Source organism: Leuresthes tenuis, unplaced genomic scaffold (assembly GCF_036924035.1).
Source record: "Leuresthes tenuis unplaced genomic scaffold, fLeuTen1.0.hap1 SCAF_17, whole genome shotgun sequence".
Lineage (NCBI taxonomy): Eukaryota > Metazoa > Chordata > Actinopteri > Atheriniformes > Atherinopsidae > Leuresthes > Leuresthes tenuis.
Genome location: NW_027325371.1, coordinates 32,232,643 through 32,253,567, shown reverse-complemented (window position 1 = coordinate 32,253,567; position 20,925 = coordinate 32,232,643). Strand labels below are relative to the sequence as shown.

Genomic DNA, 20,925 nt, shown 5'->3' with positions numbered 1-20,925 from the left:
CCCTTATAGGGTTGTTCTACTCTGCATATCCACAACAGTCCAACATTCATCATCAGAGGGTGTGTGTGAGAGCCTCACACATACCATGGGAGAAGGGTGGATCTTTGCAGGGCTCATTACGAGTCAATCAGCAATCACCTCTCAGCTTTCAGTCAGTAGGATTACATTCACAGTTGAGTCTCACTACAGTAAGGGTTCAACATGGCCATTTAGCTGGACCACTGTCATTGTCCTAGTATACATCCAAGGGAGGTTGAGCTTAGTCATTGACCAAAGTATGTCTGATGCTGCTAGGGATAATACTGTTTAAGGAGAAATAATGTGGTTGATCGTTTTTGCTTGCGAAGGATGCAGATGTACTGGATGTATGTCTGCTTTGGACTGCCACCATAGTAGTGGTCACTTGTCCTGCCTCAAGTTTCTTTTACTGTGATCAGACACGAATTTTAAGACTTGAGTAACATAAACAAAGAAAGGTAGCGAGAAAGCTGAAGCAAAATATCTGGTATCAACATGTCTTCAGTGAAAGTCTTCTCATTCTACTCACTGTCACAGTAAGGGAAAAGGTGATATGCTGTGCCTCACACACAGGTAGTCAACCTCGTCTTTCAGGTGTTATCTAACTCATTAGATGATCTCTACAGCTTAGCTTATCAGTCACTTCTCTAAAACAAATTTAAACATGAATTTTAAAAAGTTGAGACAAGGGTAACACAGAGAACGCAGGTGTGGATAACTCTAGTTAGACAACTGTTGGAATGAATACACACTATATTGCCAAAAGTATTCGCTCTTCTGCCTTTACACGCATGTGAACTTAAGTGACGTCCCATTCTTACTCCAAAGGGTTTAATATGATGTCGGCCCACCCTTTGCAGCTACAACAGCTTCAACTCTTATGGGCAAGCTTTTCACAAGGTTTAGGAGTGTGTTTATGGGGATTTTTGACCATTCATCCAGAAGCGCATTTGTGAGGTCAGACACTGATGTTGGACAGAAGGCCTGGCTCACAGTCTCTGCTCTAATTCATCCCAAAGGTTTTCTATCAGGTAGAAGCACTGGAGTGCACTGGTGAGCACTCATGTTGGAACAGGAAGGAGCCATCCCCAAAATGTTTCTACAAAGTTGGGAGCATGAAATTGTCCAAAATCTCTTGGTATGCTGAAGCATTCAGAGTTCCTTTCACTGGAACTAAGGGGCCAAGTACAGCTCCTGAAAAGCAACCCCACACCATAATCCCCCCCTCCACCAAACTTTACACTTGGCACAATGCAGTCAGACAAGTACCGTTCCCCTGGCAACCGCAAAACCCAGACTCCTCCATCAGATTGCCAGAAGTGTCATGCGCTAGAGTCCAGTGGCGGCGTGCTTTACACCACTGCATCCGGCGCTTTGCATTGCACTTGGTGATGTATGGCTTGGATGCAGCCGCTCAACCATGGAAACCCATTCCATGAAGCTCTCTATGCACTGTTCTTGAGCTAATCTGAAGGCCACATGAAGTTTGGAGGTCTGTAGCGATTGACTCTGCAGAAAGTTGGCGACCTCTACGCACTATGGGCCTCAGCATCCGCTGACCCCGCTCTGTCATTCTATGTGGCCTAACACTGAGTTGCTGTCGTTCCCAATCGCTTCCATAATACCACAGACAGCTGACTGTGGAATATTTAGTAGCGAGGAAATTTCTGGACTTGTTGCACAGGTGGCATCCTGTCACGGTACAACGCTGGAATTCACTGAGCTCCTGAGAGTGACCCATTCTTTCACAGATGTTTGTAGAAGCACATCGTTCAAATACCAGCATGGATAACTTGTACTTCTTGGAAAGCACCATTAATGCTGCCATCCCTTCCAACAAGAAAATGATGACAAATCACATTATGCATGTATTACACCAGTATGGCTTCTGACTAAAACCACTAAACTTGGAAATCTATCATCCCCTGAAAACATCTGGAATATCATGAGAGAAAAAAGATGAACGAACAACAACAGCCTGATCTGTGTAGAGGAGTACTCACCTATGTCCAGTGGCAGGGAGGAAGTAGATGCAGCAGTGCACTCTGCTATCAGGGATTCTCCTCTTGCGGTTCACATTCAGCTCTTCTCTCAGATATTTCTCATATTGCTCGTTGACATATTTCACTATGGGCTCCCAGCTGGAGAGAGAAGCAGAGAAGTTGGTGAGTTACTGTAAATAATAAGAGCAAAGCTTACATTATCCCAAATTATTCTTATTGGAAACAAATTCAATGTGAGAGCCAAAATCAATATAAAAATTTATATCGTAATAAATTATGTTTTTTAGTTTAAATTCTATTTAAAAATCTACACTCTGTCAGTGGCTCCATGGCTCCAAGATTCTCTTGGTTCTATGTAGAGGAAGAAAACAAGTACTCCATAAGCTCAACACCAGAAAGCCTGCTTTACAAATGAAGGAAGAAGTTATGCACCTAAAGGATAAAAACAAACTCGAGACACTGCTCTCCAAACATGTTGTAGCGTCACATCTAACAAATACAAGGCATCCGTCTGTAGGTGGTTTTACATTTATTTGCACCTTGTGGGTAAGTGACAGACCTGTGAATGAGCCCACATTATGCTTAAAGCCTAAAATTCACCACCAAAGGTGAAACAAACTAACCAAAGAAGTTCCGTTGCTTTTTACTGAAGCACCTATGCTAACTTTATAAATTTAACGTTAATGAAGAATTTTTGATTCCTGTAAAAAGCTGGCAATTTGTTTTAACTCAACCAGCAGTGAGTATATCTCAGATTGGTATAACTTTGGGCAGCAGGAGGCTATAAATGGAAGTATGCAATGGTGTCACTAAAGAAAATATTCATAGTTTTTGTACAATGGTGAACGATGGTTAAAAGGAACAACTTACTGCATGCCATCTGTACATACTTTATTGTTTTGATCTTTAGTAAAAAGAGCATCTTTGATTTATCTTTCAAATCCACTGATTATGAAGCCAGCAATGTCCAAAACCAAAATTCTGTTGATTTAGAACTGTTTTATAGATGTCAACTGAATTGTGGACGAAATGTGAGTAAATTAATCTTTACTGATTCAAATATTCCGCTACCCGACCGACGGATTGACGGTATAGAAAATGGATGGATGGATGATTCAAATATTTGTACAGTAATAATCATAGTGAGGGCACCAATATCAGATCAAAAATGGACAACTCAGACAGTTTATACACTACTCCTTTAGTTAAAGCTACTACATAACAGTTATCCTTCATGTTTAGGCAAAACCGCCAAGGCTGTGATTATTTGTTCTGGGATTATGAATCATCTGATGTAAACATGTTCAAATCAAATAAGTTTTCACTTCTATAGTCTCATTGTTTAAATTCAATCCAAAGAAGCTGGAGTAAGAAGGCAACACACATCTCAGTCCCCTAATTCTACCTTCCTCAAATGCAAAGTGATATTTTAACAGCTTTTTGTGGTGCTGCTAATTTAAATTGTTTGAATTTCTTCTAAATAGGACTACACTGCCTATAAACACTGTTCCTTTCATGTATGAATTATAATGGCTGAAATCAATAATTTGCAAATAATGTTAAAGGAACCTGTAGATACAGCTTTTTCCATCATTACAACCATCTGTATTTTTGTTTCCAACATTCCGACACTCACCAGTTCTCATTGTTGATCTGGTCTCCAAATCCCGGAGTGTCAATCACTGTCAGCTTCATCTTTACCCCCTTTTCCTCGATCACTGGATGGATCACAGCAGATGGAAAGGATGTTAGACAGTTACAAAGGCCATGGTGGAGTTTTCTACTGTTAGAAGACAACCCAGCAAATCCACACATTGGTGTGTCAAAACTGCAGTAACATTGCAACAATGGTAAAAAATAAAAAATAAATCAGAACATTACAGTCAAAAATTCTATTGAATGTTCATTTTTTTTAATGGCAGGCTGTTTTCACAGCTGAGGTCAAAGTGAGAATTATTTTTAATTAGAAATTAAATCAATTATGCTACAGATCAAATATATCACCTTACATCCATCAAAGAGTAAGATAATTAATGAGCTCTTTATCAAGACGATGGCCTTTCATCGTAATTTACAGTAAATTCATACAAAGCCGACTTCAGGTTTCCACTAAAATACACAGAACAAACACTCTCTAACACTGACTAAGCAGCTAACATCTCTGAATTGTAAGTGGAAAGTGGACTGGCTTGCATATAAGAATTGTCCTGACATATACTCTGAAATAACCGTTAAAGTGATTCAAGTTTAGCATTGGTGTTGGCTTTGAGGTTGAGGCAGATTTAATGTGTGCTGATAACTATACTTTATTTGGTATAGGTATTTGTGTGATGACGACATCAAAGTGTTGCCCTCACTTAGGTGTGCACTTGTGAGTGTTTGAGGAAAGCTGAGCAGTAAAGGCTATCATTTAGGTGTAAAGTCATTGTTGAGTAAGCACACAGGAATCTCCTCTTATCGGAAGCATGACAGCAAACATCTGGAGCTGGACCATTAAGCTTTTCACTAACCTGTAATAAAGTTTGACTTTGTTGTTGCTAAGACAGAGCAGTGCAGCATTGGGTTTCACTGGTGCAAACACCTTTAACAAAACAGCAGCATCTAGCATTTCCCATTGACATAATTCTGTACAGATGATCTGAACCCTTTATTAGTTTCAAAGGTCTAAAGGAGGTGTTGCTACATCATATGCTTAGGTCTAAGATGGGTTTAAACCTGTGCTGTCTGAGTCGAAGTCATATGACCAATCATACCTCATTGCTGTGCTTTCATAAGCAGTTGTTTGAACACGCACTTGTGGTTTGTCAGAATCTGTTTTCTGTGTCCTGTACACATCACCTTTACTCATACATTACGGGTTTAACTTCATACGGTTAAGTTTAACAACAGATTAGCTCTGTGCATTATGTAAACATTTACATTTTCAAAAGTTTTACCAACAGCTATCTATATCTTTTTTCCTTAATATTTTTATGCCAGAAAGAGGATTCCTGAATATCTGTCTGCAAGATCGGTATGTGGTAAATCATCTAAAAACGTAGAATCTAAATAAACAAATAAGTCTTGTCATATCATTTCTTACCAAACCACAATAAAATAACAATCTGTCTTGACAAAGGTTTAATACTGTAGTATGTTAAAGGAAATGTGCTACAAATGCGCTATGATATCATCTGACTGAAATGTTCAGAACAATAATACTTAATGAAATGGTCAACTACTGTGTCTCAAGTGTATGCTCTGTTTTATAGTATGACTCACTGATGAAACCCAATTCATTGTTGACACTGTTGGTTCTATGCAGAAATGAAGAACTTGTTACTTCCCTTTGTGAAGTGCCTGACAAACAGTCTGGAGGAGATGCCGTTTTTCCCTGTGAACTATGGCCACAGAGAACAATGACAACAAACATGAACAAAATATGTATATTTTTCAAACTCTCAGTGCTCCTTCAAGGTAAAAAAAAAATAGACAATGAAGACCAACATCCACAACTGAGGTCATCATTTTCTGTCAGTTGAGGAGGAGTCACTTGTGCTATACCGTCATTCTGTCTGCAGCCAGGTGATCTTTGTGTGATGCTTAGAAATCCCATTGCTCTCTTCACACCAACATAAACTGGATTCAGAACTGCAGGAAGGCCACAGCTATGAAAGCACTTTTTACCTTCCCAAGTGCTACTGAATGTGTAGAATATGAGCAATTCCAAATCTGAAACTCAAAGCTTTTAACAAGATAATGAAGAATGTTCCGTGCAACTGTTGTCTGAGTTTTTAGCCCATGCTTCTTTGCTATTTATAGTTTTTGGCACGTTGTCCTCTTTGATAAAAAAAATCAGTTATTGTCAGCCGCTCCTGCTCTAGCTGACTCGCGTCCAACTTTCATCCCAGTAGTATTCGATTAACAAGTTGCATCATTCTGGCCGTCTGCAAAGACTGAGAGCAAGGCAGATGGATACATCCATGAAGTTACAAAACAAGTCTTAGGGTTATTAAGACCTGGTATTATCATTTTTCCTGGGTTATCCAATCACAGCTGAAGAGCTCTGAGTATACATGTTCACAGCTGGCAGTAAAATGTGTCCTCGCATGTTATCTGCTCTGTATGCAAATAAATAAGTAGCCTTTGTCACACAGTCAGCTGAGCAACAAACAAGACATCAGTAGGTTTAATCATGTTTTGTTTTTATTCAAAAATACATTCAGTGACCTCAACTATTGTTATAGTTATATTATTATACTATATTATATTATATTATAATATATATTATTATATTATTATACCATTATACGCATATGAACATAAGTGACATCCATGTCTTTATGGACCTTGCTTTGTGCACTGGTGAGCAGTCATGTTGGAACAGGAAGGGGCCATCCCCAAATGGTTTCCACAAAGTTGGGAGCATGAAATGGTCCAAAATCTCTTGGTATGCTGAAGCATTCAGAGTTCCTTTCACTGGAACTAAGGGGCCAAGCCCAGCTCCTGAAAAGCAACCCCACACCATAATCCCCCCCTCCACCAAACTTTACACTTGGCACAATGCAGTCAGACAAGTACCGTTCCCCTGGCAACCGCCAAACCCAGACTCCTCCATCAGATTGCCAGATGGAGAAGCGTGATTCGTCCCTCCAGAGAACGCATCTCCACTGCTCTAGAGTCCAGTGGCGGCGTGCTTTACACCACTGCATCCAGCGCTTTGCATTGCACTTGGTGATGTATGGCTTGGATGCAGCTGCTCAGCCATGGAAACCCATTCCATGAAGCTCTCTACGCATACTGTTCTTGAGTTAATCTGTTGGAGGTCTGTAGCGATTGACTCTGCAGAAAGTTGGCGACCTCTACGCACTATGGGCCTCAGCATCCGCTGACCCCGCTCTGTCATTTTATGTGGCCTTACACTGAGTTGCTGTCATTCCCAATCGCTTCCACTTTGTTTTAATACTACTGACAGCTGACTGTTGAATATTTAGTAGCGAGGAAATATCACCTTTGTATGGATGAATGGATGGACCTGAACTACATCATTATATCGATATCAACATGCTTGAGATTTTGACAGAATGTATTTTATTTCCATAAATAGAAATACCACGAAAACATCTTGGTGGAACTTGCTGCTTGCATGGAGTCATGTCAGATCAGTTAGTTTGTCCTTTAGTGTGGCCCAAGACACATTTGTGGTCACACTTTCATAAGAATGTGGCCACAAGTGAATGTATAATAAATGTAAGCAAAATGTGTTCATGCCTGCAGTTGTGATTATTCTGCCAATGATGCATGTAGGAACCTATTCTGAACAGGATTTTGGTTCCAGTCTTGATTTTTTTTATGTGATAATGACCAAGATTATCTTCTGCAGTTAAGACTCTGCTGTAATCTATCTACTTTATCATTAAGGAATATCTGGAATGCCAGGAGGAATTATGTTTCTTTTTTTCCAGAGACAGAGTTAGTTTGTCGAAAAAAAACCCTATTTTACTAATAATTAAAAGATGATAGATTGAACTATCTGTCCCTTTATGACATTATTGAAATTATGCATTTTATTCACATTGAATTATAGTTCTTTATTTTGTTTTGGTAAAGTCTAATGATGATGAAAATAAATCACTCTCCAGACAAGCAGAGATCCAATTTCAACATTTTTGAGAGAAATATGTCACATTTGACATTTTCCAGAAGCATTCTTTATGACTCCTATAACAGGCCTGACAGGGACGTCTTTGTGTCTTTAGTCTACCCACATGAAGGTATGAACTGAATTTTAGTTACTAGATGGTAACAATTATACAACTTTCATGATATGTTCATTTAAATTGACTCGTTCTGGGACATGGTCTCCACCAGTGGTTATAGGCAGACTGTATTTGCACATATGTGAAATAAGCCCAGTTTGCGTTAATCAGAGAAGAGATTTACCTTTTCACATTGTGGGTTACAGCCCACGCTGGGATTCCTGTACATAAGACAAGCAATGAAAGGAAAAGTGATTTGAAAGTAGGATGTGAGACTGTCTCGGAACAGTCATGACACACTGGCCGGAACAACTGAAACAAGAGATCAGAGAGCACACCCACACTTATGTGTTGTCCATACACCATGTGGAAAAGCTGTTCTGGGCACTTGGGGGTGGCCTTACTAATTATTGAAAGTAGAATTAAAATCATACAAGCACTGCCAGCTTGATAAGAGAGCAACCGCAAATACTTTTACAAAATAAAGGTCTCTTCACAGCTCAGAAATAAAGGCACATTCAAAGTGCCTTTATTTCTGGATGTATGTGTGTGTCTGTGTGTGGGCTCACCATGGCTGACTGCATGCAGTTTGACTGTTTTTGATATCTTCTCTTCGTAATTAGGTGTACAGGACTTCCGGCTGATTTTGGACTTGAACAGAGTGTTGACCAGTGTGGACTTTCCCAAACCACTCTGACCTGCAAACAAAAGATACTCATATTCAGCCAGCACTGTGATGTATCTACAGAAAACCTCAATAAGCTGCCTGGTCTGCCAAACCATACTGTCCAATTTGGTTTAGAAGCTGATAAATGACTCGCACAACTTCCAGAAACCTCACCCATTTGCTGTATGAAAGTTAAGGTAGCAAGTATATAACAGTGTCCAAGCTCAGTGCCTCACAGATTGAATACGATAACGATCGGCCCTTAGGGACATGTCAGAGGATAACTGCAGCTTGGAGACCTTTATATTCAGACACGTTTGTGTAAATGTACACACAGAGAGACTGTTGTAGACATGGCGTACTTGAATCAATAGATAATAATTCTGGGTAAACTTTGCTTTCAGTTAAACAGTGGAGGAAGTGTTTACTATCTCAAATGTGTGTAGCAGGAAAGAGCAGACAGGCACAATTCTCAAAACCACTTCCTCACAGAATCATACTTCCTCTTCCAGTATGAAAAGCAAATGGGCCGTGTCAAAGGGAAAGAGACATGGTATACCAGCACAAACATGCACTTTCTGCCTCAAAGTTTGTGGACCCTTTAAAATCTTCCACTTTTAATATATTAGTTAACATATCAAGTGAGACAAACTGAGGATATTTGGTCATGTATTGACTAAAAAACACAACCCAACATTGATGGTAAAACTGATAAAAAGCAGTCCTGGTACAGATGGAGCTGCACAAGTCTGACTAGGTCAGGCCATCTCACTCACCAACACCACCTGGCTCTAATTTCCTCCTAAAATTAATCGCCACTCACAGATGTGTGATGATACATAAAATAAAATACATTTGTTTAATTTAATTCTCTTTATCCACTTTCAGGACTTTAATTGGATTTTCCCATCAGTGCGAGAATCACATGTTTTAGGTCAGACTTTAAGCTAAATCTAAAGGCTTCACAAACATTATAGAACTGTACTACTGGTACCAGACTGTAGATAAGAAGTCGATAAAGTGATCATGACATCACCCATCAGTTTATGAACTGCATTTAGATGTCACCATTTCATCTTTTTGGATCCAAAAGTAACCAGTATCATGTATGTTTGAGCCATCATATCTACTCAATTATGAAATTCTTCTCTAATGGAGAACCAGCACACTGTTCAGAAGAAGAAGTTAACTTTTTTAACAGGAGACAATTGAACCCCAGAGAGTTTTTAGGGTCATTGCATAACGACGCTCAGTGGAACTGTACTTGAAGTTGCATCAATATTGGTTTAACTTTTGACAGCAAGTGAGTCTTTTATAAACATTCTATGACTGATATGCAACACACATATACAAAGAGAGAGAGAGAGAGAGTAAGAGTGAAGTGAAGCAGCACAGGCTTTCAAACAGGATGCATGTCATTGTTACTGCTGAGCTTGGACTTCTAAGGGAAAACTGTGAGAGCTATTTGGAAAGCTTATGATCTATGTCAGTTAGGTGATGTCCATCATCATCATGTGAGCTTTGCCACATGTCTAACTGCTGGCCTGCTACAGCAGGCTGAGCCACACAGTCAGACACCTCTAAGCTGAGTGAGCTGAATGGCTAAGGAACAGCACGGTGCCTGATGGGAATGAAAAACACACACACACACTCATGTACACATGTAATACTCCTTGGTGAAAGACTGCACTCTTAAAGTTTCAGACATGTTATTACGTTTTGACTCACCAACTACCATGATGTTAAACTCAAAGCCAGCCTTCATGGTCTTGTGCCTCATCTGGTCCAGTACTGCCTCAATGCCCACATAACCAAAGAGGTCAGTGCCACGAATGTAGCTGGTCTGCAATTCTGGAACAGACTGGCAGAGGTCCACCTTCATCTCTGCCTCCGGTTGTGTCTCTTTTTCTATCTCTTCAACCTCCATTCCCTTTTCTTTCCCATTCTCTTCCATCTCTGTATGAAGCTCCACACAGTTCTCTTTCTCTGTTGGGGAAGTCTCGATGTTTTCATATTCTTTGTTCTTGCCTTCGTCATCTTGCTCATCTCCTATGATACTTCTCTCCGTCTCCCCTCTCTCCTCCATTGGGTTGAATGGTTCTGACTGAAACTCTCCAGAAGTTTCTGTGGGTACAAAGAAATAAATTTTGCTTTCAGATGGAGCTAAAAACAAAATTTGAGCCAGATCATTTACAGACAAATAGGAAACCAAATTAATACTGTTGTTGAAAAACTTTGGTATAAACAATTTCTTGTTTTATCACAAAGGGTTGGACGTGTGTTAATTATTTGAGAGAGCTCAAGAGAAGATTTTTGTCTCATTATTGTCAAATTATATTTTTGTGTTATCTTTTTACACATATTTTCCATGAATAAAGGCTTGTTCTGCTGAGACCAAGAGGATACAAAAGCAGCTTTGACAAGCTAGAAAAAAAAATCTAGACCTGTGTCTCAGGTATCTCAGTTACGGACAGGATGACAAGGGACTATATTTGGTTCCACAAAGATAACAGCATGTTCACACACACACACACACACACACACACACACACACACACCATGCTCCCGTTCAGGTATTAGCTAAATTAAGTCTATCTCCCCTTGTCTGTGTGTGAGTGCATGCATGAGTGTCGACTCGTCTGTGCTGTAAGAGGATTGGATGGTATTGACAACCCCCATGTTTAACTTTAAGCCGTGTCTGTCAGAACTTAGAAATACTCTAAAGTACAATGACACAGTCGTGCAGCAAGACTGACAAGGGGGTACATTTTGTGTGTTTGTATGACTCAACAAACCAGAAATCTAGGTCTTACCCACTCTCTCAAAAAAAAACAACACACAAATGCTGCACACAAACAGGCCGTTGATTAGTGTTAGTCCACATAATTTAATCAGCTATAAATATCCAACTGTTCAGCCACTGGAATAGAACTAATCCTCATGAGTCAGGACACAGAGGGGCTGAGTGAAAGACTAACAGATAATACTGGGTGTTTATGCATCATTAGATTTTAAACAATGTGAAATTCTACTTGCTAAGTACATCTTAAAATGAGTCAGTGCTGTTAATCAACAGCAGGAACGGTCCAACCATTTTTTGCAACTATACTCATTCATGGATTTTTTACACAATGCCAAAGGTGATTTCAGGATTTGAGGGAGTCCTTTGCATTGGAGATTGGAGACATGTTCTCACAGTGAGGAATTTCAGACAAAATTACTGTACGGAGCTGTACAGACCCCTGTTTTAGGAGGGTTCCACTAATTCTTATTTAGATATCAGTTTACTTGTTATGCTTGCTACTACTCAGCCTGTAAAAGTTGTCAGTTAAAACAAAAAAAAAAAGTTAAAATCTTGAGGAAATTTCCCCAATGCTGCAATTTTCCAATTAGTTTTACAAAGAGATGCACATAGACTGTTATTACACATTTTGATGTGAAGTAGTCACCAAAATCTAAAGGTCATATCATGAAGAAACTGTGGGTAAAATCTTTGACGAATTTATCATGTGTACAATACCCTAACATTTCCAACATGCAAACCAGTGGCTGAGCAGGACTGTGACAGCACGTTTCCATGTTGCTAGAAATACTGAATTATTTTTAGTCCGGCCAAAGCCAGATTACTAAAATGCATATGAACATGTTAGTCCCACCAAAACCTGACGAAATTAAGCTAACACACCCAGATAATGCAGCAGGGATTTGAATCACTCCTGCATTTATATGTTCAATTCAACTCCAATGGACCAGGGTGCTCCACATATGACCCATATTCCATATTTTTGCATTGTTTAGTAAAAACAGAATACATAAATGACTGAAACTTTACTCCTGTATTTATTTTTGTATTACTTTCCTTTAGATCATATTGATCTATTTATTCCCTCCAAAATATGTATTTCTTCATTTTGTTTTGATTTCACCATAAATCTTTTTAATCTACCTGGCTTTATAACCACAGCATCACCTGACAAAATGACTATTTAGGCAACTTAAAGACAACGTCTGTGCAGTGATTTAGGCTACACATAAATGTAAGATGATTTCCCACAGTGACAGCATTGGACATACACTAGTCAAAGACTAGTGATAATATTGTGTAATATTGAAAAGGTATAGGCTGGGTGACTGGATGTAAAAAATGGAGTAGAGTGTAGAGGTTCAGAATTAGATGCAAAAGTTACCTACCTCTGCTCAGTTCATCTGAATTCAGCCTCAGCAGAGGAAGTAGGATTTCTGACTCTACAGTTTATCATTGCTGTTTGTGTGTTATCAAGCTGAATTTCAAGAGGAATGCTGTATAGCTGAAGCATTTGCAAAGGAAGAACCCAAAAATTTTAGAGCAGATTAGGTATAGGAGACACTGGTCTTGACAGCGGAAGTAATCTCCGAGCACGCCAGCTTTAGCATAAGCATTCTAGTATGAGTGCCACACTGCTTTTGTATTACTGTCATAAAATACCAAACAAGCATATAATTTTCAAAAACCATGAGCATCTTCCAGTTTCAGTATCAGATGTTTTCTTTGATGTATTCTAAATTAAATACTCTGTTACTGGATAGTATTTTTGGATCATGATCTATTGCCAGACTTTGTCACCTTGGTACCAAGAAGAACTACAGCAGCCTCATTGAGCACTGCTGCCTCTACCTGTGAGGCTGCAGTGACATTGCATATATCAAAGCTTGGCCCTTTGTACAGATAAAGTTGACAGAGGAAGAACCTTTCAAGTTCAACAAAGCCAGCCCATCAGGTGACCGGTGTCAATGTAGCTCAAATGTTACCAACTCACACACACAGTACAGTGGGCTTGTATCTAAGGAACAGTGGGTCACATTTAAAGTAATAAGGGATTAATGACTTTACTACTGACTTTTATTTTCCCATCTGATTATATTTAGAAAGATTTATCTCTCTTTAAAAGCAAGGCATCAAAACAAAACAAATTCAACTAGTAAATTAAGTTGGTTTAGAAGCAAAGTTGTCAAACATTTAATGGTTATTAGATTATTGTTCTATAGTGTTAGAGTATAGTATTGTCATTCATGTTTAATATGACAGTAAACTTACTCTGTCTCAAAGAAAATATGATGACCACATTGCATATGGAATAAGTACATATGGCTAGATCACCAAAACTGAAAGTTTATTTTGCTGCAAAAGTCTCAGTTATTACAATTGAGAGAAACACAGAGGAATATAAAAAAAAGAAAGATCAAATCAGTTCTTGCAGGCCACAGTTCACTTCACTTTTAAGCAAAAACACTTACTTTGAGAACAGTTTGTAAGAAAACAGCCGAGGCCTAACAGTTTACCACCCCCATTCTGACTGAGAAAGTGGACCAGTCCTGTCTGCTTTCATTGTTAGCCCAGAACACTGAGCATGGTTTTGGTGACCCCCCCAATATCCACGAGGAGAAACAAAACCAAAAAAAAAAGAAAAGAAAAATTCCTACCTTCTCTCATCCACCAAAGCCAACGGTGTGACTCCTTGGTTGATAGTGATTCTTCTAAAGACCACTTCCTAAACCCTTCCCCTCAAAGTTTATCTTTTGAAGCAATGATGCACTCTTTTTCCCTCACCGCTTTTCTAACTCCCCCTCTCTCTGGTTCTGCCTGATGTCAGTAGCAGAGTGAAGAAAGGTTAAGAGACAGAGAGAAAGAGAGGGAGAGAGAGGGAGGGGGTGCCCTTGGATTGCAGCCCCAGGATCTATTCACATGCAAATAGACCAAGGAGCTTCCACTAATCCCTGAGAGGAGAAGAACTACGCCCTCCTCCCCCATCAGGATCATTTACCCAGCAGTGACTGAGCTGTCAGCCAGTGTGGGATGGAGGCATAAGGCTGCAATCTTTACACTGATAACAGCTCCAAGAAGCTCTGTCACTGAAATACAATCCAATTAGTCAAAATCAACAGTGGCTGTATTTCCTCTCTATTGTCAAGTGAAAATTGACCAAACCATTGAAATGTGAAAAATGTGCATTGGAATCCTTTCTATTACCTGTAAGAGAATTGTGATCACTCACTGGAGACAACATTTTAAAGAAGACATCAAAATAATTAGTCATACAGGCCATATAAGACAAAACTGGAGAGAAGCCTTCAGGAAATTGTTTCAGTTCGGTGGATTGTGACTGTTCTTTCACATCAGTGAATCCTGGTCATGCTTATTCTATAGGAGCAGAAAAAAGCCACAAAAACAAGGCTAGTGATTGTTAAAAGAGGTTTATCATTCCTGCATTTTTAGTCCTTCTACTTAAATCTTTCAGGACACCATCCTATTCAAGTCAGTGACCAAAAATCATTGCTCAAGAGAGAAAACTTGGATCAGATTAGTTGATCAAGACAGATGTTGTCCCTAAAACAAATAAAACCTTTGTCAAAGGGCCCTTTCTAAAACAATTCCAGTGCTGGTTCTGAGCCAGTATCTGACTTAGAACCATTTCTTAAGTCTTTTAACTGCAAAAACTCTGGCTCTAACCCAGAAAAACTGGTGGTAGAGTAGAACAAACTCTTTGCTTGGCCATAGCAAATAACCAGTTATTTCAGGGGCTGGGGAAAGGGTTTTGGAGAACCACCAGATCAAAAAGAATGTTGCAACCACCATGTTTAAAACTCCAGAGCCACTGTAGTGCCTATTGTTGATAAAATAACTGAGCTGCAACATGGACGTGACATTGCAGCAGCGGCGGAAGGACATGAGCTATGTTGTCATGTATACATGACACTGGGAAAGAAAAACAAGTTACTATGTTAGTCCGACCAAAGCCAAACTTTTACAATACCTGTGTACATGTTAGAATGATGTTGTATGAAATTGATTAAAGCTGTGCTAACACACCCAGATAATGCATTTGGTGTTCAAATTACTCTTGTATGTACATAATAAACTACACTCAATTGGGCCAAGGCACTCTTTACATGCCAATAAAGCTGCTCTCGTTCACATTATTTTCAGTTTCTTTTGTGGGGCGGCTCAACGCAGCAGAACTTGCTACTGGAAAGACTATGTATCAACTCACAGTCACCTAAAGCATTTCCAGACTGTCGCTCTGCTCTAATAAAATCCTTATTTTATAACCACAGCACTGTCAGACAAAATCACCATTTAAGTAAATTAAAGACATCTGTGCAGTGAATTCAGCTGTACTTACAGGTGCGATAATATCCCACAGACAAAGTTAGAGGAAGCAGAATGTCTTGAATCCTTTCTCATACAGTCCAAAGCATTGTGGCATCAGACAACAACTTGATTCCCAAAGTCAGCTCCCTTTTTTTTTTTTTAAGAAAAAAGAGTACTTATTGCTTTATTGAACTATAAGTAACAGATGAAATATGAAGTGATTTTGACTGATGAACCCATCGGGTGGCTTTTACAAACTGTACAAGTGTAATAGGGCAGACGTGCTTGGCTCTGAAAGACGTATCCAACCATTCGCAGTTTATAGCAACAGTCCACATTAAGAGAGTTAGTCCAGTAGTGGTGGGAACTCTTAACGAGCCATGTGTGACTGACAGTTTGGGACAGACATTCTGGTCAGATCATGAGACAGGTGGGGAGAATCAGGTGTTTGGTTTTGATGAGTTCATAAAAAGAGCGGGAGTGTGGTTTCTGATGCGAGGTTGAGGTTGCTTTAATCTTACTGCACAGCTGCTACAGATGCTTCTGTAAGATTGTTTCCAGTTTAAGTGTCATAGCTGAACAATAACAGTTGCACAAAGAATATAATGTTGAGATAAAGGTGTTGCTAAAGATCTCACCAGATGGAGGTAAAACACATTATTCTTTTAAGATGTGAAAGCAGTCCACCTTTTGCCTCACAAAGTTAGGACGAGGCACAGTGACAAATGTGAAAGAAATGAGGAGCCAGAGAAAGCGGAAGTGTGAATCTATTATGAAAATCATTGCTGAACACGATTTGCAGAACTATCAGAAATACTCAGTTACAGATTTCCAATAACTGTAACTTTAATACAAAGTTAAGTAACGTGATACAGAGCAGGTTAATGCCATTGGGGATAAATCTTTCCACATACACTTAGATTAAAAATCTCCAGGTTTATTTTCAGTTAACTGTTCAGTTTCAGCTAATACACAACCAACTGATCTGCTACATCTTATCTGATTACATTCAGGTTAAGGGTGACTATGGCATCAATCATAGGCTGTATATAGAATAATTAGATGACTTTTTAAAGATGCCAGTTATGGTTCTACGACATATTTTCCATAAAGTTGACATTTTTAACCTGATATTAGGCCACAGCATGGAAAATGTGAAACTGTGAGGTTGTGCAACAAATCAGCATGGAAAGTGTTCAATGAACAAAATGACGAATACAAATGGGTATTTAAGGTATAGCCAGAAAAGATCAGATTTGAATCTGAATAGTTCAACAATTTGGTGTTAGCAGCTCTGAATTCAGAAGCACATCTTTATAGAGAGATCATGACATCTGTGCAAATCTGCACTGTTGTCCTACACATTCATTAATTAAGAATGAATGCACATGGAAATGTAATCCATGCATACAAATGGAAAATACATGTCCTATACCTATACCTTCAAGTGTATTATTGTACACTGGACATTAGTGCTACTACTCTTGTTACTTCCACAGGTGAGGAGTCTCTCTGATCAGTCAGTGAATCAGAGAGAATCTGATTTTTTATTTCTCACATGCATAGTTACAAAAGTACAACACACAGTGAAGTGTATCCTGGTCGTCTCTTTAGATTGACTGGGCCAAGGTAAAAATCTGAAGTTAAAAATGAAAAGTTTAAGAATCAGTATTCTGCAGTGTTGTCATGTCACTGTTTAGTTATGACTATGCTCCCTTGTCAACCCATCTGAAGCTGTACTGAAGTTAAATGGTACTGCCTACAATGGAAAACGTTAAAAAAAAAACTGTGCATCAGCATGCAATGTAAAAGGCCCCAGTAGTGTCCTGCTCAAAGACCCTTCCACCTTTGAAGCAGACAGGTATTTAATTGCTCTGCTTTGATTTTTTTATTTGTGAGTGTGTATGTGGAGCTGATCTATGTTCAAAATGAGTTAGAATTTGCTAAAGTGATTCAGGATCTGTTGCAACATTTTTTTCCTTTTAAATTTCTAAAGTTTAACCAGTACATGTACGCGTTTCTTACATCAGCAGAAGCGTTTGCGCAATGTAGGATTCACAAGTTTTCACAACACACTCCCTTTTAGACAGGATTGACACAAATTAAATGCTATGATTGCAGCAATTTGCTCAGTTAATGTCAGAGATTCAATTCTTTGTAAATACCTCCCCTTAAAAAGACAGATAATGTAACATCCATAACAAGATAATTAGCACAATACTGCAGTTGAACCAGTGTTATTAAGTGAATAATAATCTTTATCATACGAGTTGTGAAAAATTCTATCAGTATACTGTTCCTGAACTAAAAGAGTCAACTCATCACATGCAAACTAGTTTTCAGATCTTAAGCGCCAGTCATGAAACAAACACATACACAATAACAATGCAGCGCGGCACGTGGAAAGAATTGTGCTCATGAAAGACAGATGACCATGGCCTAAATAAAAACATTTTAAAAGGGGCTGAAAACAGGAAGGAGAGATCTGCTCTTTACCTGATGTGGAGACACAGCTGTCTGCAGTAAGACACATTTACAACTGGGCAGGATGTCATGTCACTGCCTGTGTGTGTGGAGAGGCGTGGCATTGTGTGTGTAACAGAGCGTGTGCGTGTGTCAGAGGGTGATGCATTTCCTGGGCTAAGGAGGAAACTGTTTGGTTAGATCTTACAACTCTCTAAGCTGAACAGTGGCTTAACACCGTTAGATGACGGTACAAACATAATTTCAATGAAGCTTGTAGCATTTTGTTACCAGCAAAAGTTACATGTAAGAAGAAAAGCTGCGAAACTAAGATTCAGTTTGAAAAATAATAAACAAAGAAAAGCCTCAATTTTCAAAAGTTCTTTTTTACAATTACATTAAAACCTATCTATCTATCTATTCAGGGCTATTTTTGGCACAACCCACTTAGTTCCACTGTCAGAGTGCTAGGGGCCCTCTTTCACTCGCCTGAATGATTAGTTGTTTGTGGGTTTGTCACTACAAGCTATATGTAACACTTTATAGATAAAAGGAAACATTTTAATATGTTTTACATTTCAGTCAATTATATTGCATTAGATTTTTGCCTCTCACCCTGTGGCAGCTGGAGGATAGACCTTCGCTCTCTGCATATATGAACAACATGAAATACAGTTTAGAGAATGGATCTGGTAACAGTGAAAAAAAAAAACGGACTGGAAGCAAATAGAGGAGAAAAAAATGTAACTTCCCCCGATGTGTTTTACCCAGACTGAAATACTGATAAGACATTTTACACTTTAAAGCCCATCCACCAACTCAGCCTTGTGTGAAATCAGACCCTGCAGTTCATCAGACTCCAAACAGCTCCCCCTGGAGCCACTAAAGGCCTTATGCAACTCCTCCAAAAATGAAGAACTCCATGAACAAATATAAACCCAAAACTCTTCATTCATTCAAGGGTAATATTTGCGATTGGCATGTGTTGGTACAGAGCACACACAAGTAATAAATGACTTTTGATAAAGTGTGAATGCGCAAAACAAGATGTGATCAATATTTTTTTGTGCACAAATGAATACTTTTATAATAAAAACCGAATTCCACGGCAAAACATGGCACTCTGCTTTTATTTAGATTTTACTAAAGCTTACCAACTTTTTTATCCTTGAGCAACAGCACGAAGGAAAAACTCCCCTTTGACGGGAAGAAATCTAAACAAAACCGGACTCAAGAGTGGGTGGACATCTGCTGGGACTGTAGGGGGTGAGTGGAGAGCCGAGAGAGAACACACATCATCATCATCACTGTATCAAACCAGTTCCATCCTCTCATAGTGTCAGTTTCCAGAATTACATTGGACACACATGAGAAACTGTTTGTTGGCGTACTTGGGTCTATGGTGATGAATATTAGTGTATTTTCTAACGTTAAAACCTTTGACCTGATCAAGATTCAGATTGATCTACAAATGCTAAAATAATAAATCCTTTTCATGACATTCCTTCCTCCAAGAAAAATTGACATCAAAAATGTATTTTGCAAGAAAGTCCTGGCCAAAATGGCAGCAGCACAGGATGACACAGCAGACACAGACATGAGACACATAAATAAAATGTTGCATAAAATACATAAAGGTAAAAAATATTTATTCAGACATTTATATCTTAAATACTTTACTGCTGAGGTGCAGAAAGTAGTTTGAAATAATTCAATCAGCTTCTTTAAATTAAATTTTGAAGCTAAAGGGCCATAAAAAAGCAACAGAAGGAATTTAACCAACTTAATTTTGGCCATGTAGATGTAATATGAGAGAAGATTCTGAAAGATTGATATTTATTTCCTGCCTTGAATGTTCCTGAAACAGATTTGGATTTACAGTTAGAAAATAACAATCAAATCTCATTGGCTCAGAGGAGCTCTACTGTGGCTCAAACCTGATTGGATGAGAAGAAGACCTAGAAGAAAAAGCAATGACTATCTGGATATAACAACAGAGCAAGATGTTTAAAAAGTTTGAAAAAGCCGAGTGTAAAAGAATCAGAATAAATCAAGGGAATTAAATATGATGTTATTGGGATTAAAGGAACTGCACTAGGCTGGTTTAAGTCATATTTATCTCATAGATTCCAGTTTGTTCTTGTAAATGAAGAATCTTCTTCACACATTGGAGTAAGTCATGGAGTTCCTCAGGGTTCTGTGCTTGGACCATTTCTTTTTACTTTATACATGCTTCCATTAGGTAACATTATTAGACAGCATGGCATACATTTCCATTGTTATGCTGATGATACTCAGCTGTACTTATCTATGAAACCAGATGAAACCAATAGGTTGGTCAGACTACAAGCATGTCTTAAAGACATAAAGACCTGGATGACTCAGAACTGTCTGCTTTTAAATTCAGACAAAAGTGAAGTTGTTCTCTTTGGACCTGAGTGCTTCAGGGAGAAATTGTCTAGTTATATAGTTACTCTAGATGGTATTTCCTTGGCTTCTAGTTCTACAGTGAGGAATCTTGGAGTTATTTTTGACCATAATTTATCATTTGACGCACATATAAAACTGGTTTCTAGGACTGCCTTCTTTCACCTTCGTAATATTGCTAAAATCAGGAACATCCTGTCTCAGGGTGATGCAGAGAAACTAGTTCATGCATTTGTTACTTCAAGATTGGACTACTGTAATTCCTTATTATTGGGCTGTCCCACACATTCTCTGAAAAGCCTCCAGCTGATCCAAAATGCTGCAGCCAGAGTTCTGATGAGAACTAACAGCAGAGATCATGTTTCTCCAGTTTTAGCTTCTCTTCATTGGCTCCCTGTTAAATTCAGAATAGAATTTAAGATTCTTCTCCTCACATATAAAGCTCTTAATGACCGAGCTCCATCATATCTTAAAGATCTC

The 20,925-nt window shown here is 38.8% G+C and overlaps 1 protein-coding gene across 3 annotated transcripts in view; it reads right to left on the bottom strand.

Moving 5' to 3' along the window:
* septin12 (septin 12) overlaps positions 1–20,925 on the bottom strand; it is a 66,686-nt gene that overhangs the window by 6,874 nt on the left and 38,887 nt on the right. Inside the window, exons 1-5 of one of the 3 annotated variants that reach the window (XM_072369779.1) lie at positions 18,052–18,139; positions 10,155–10,550; positions 8,329–8,457; positions 3,658–3,739; positions 2,022–2,159 (exon numbers count right to left, since the gene is read on the bottom strand). In XM_072369779.1, coding sequence (XP_072225880.1) covers positions 2,022–2,159; positions 3,658–3,739; positions 8,329–8,457; positions 10,155–10,550; positions 18,052–18,088 — 782 coding nt within the window. In that variant the 5' untranslated portion in view covers positions 18,089–18,139. Of the gene's footprint in view, positions 1–2,021; positions 2,160–3,657; positions 3,740–8,328; positions 8,458–10,154; positions 10,551–13,886; positions 14,017–18,051; positions 18,140–20,925 lie in introns of those variants that run through there. The other 2 variants (XM_072369780.1, XM_072369778.1) reach the window with 2 other exon arrangements.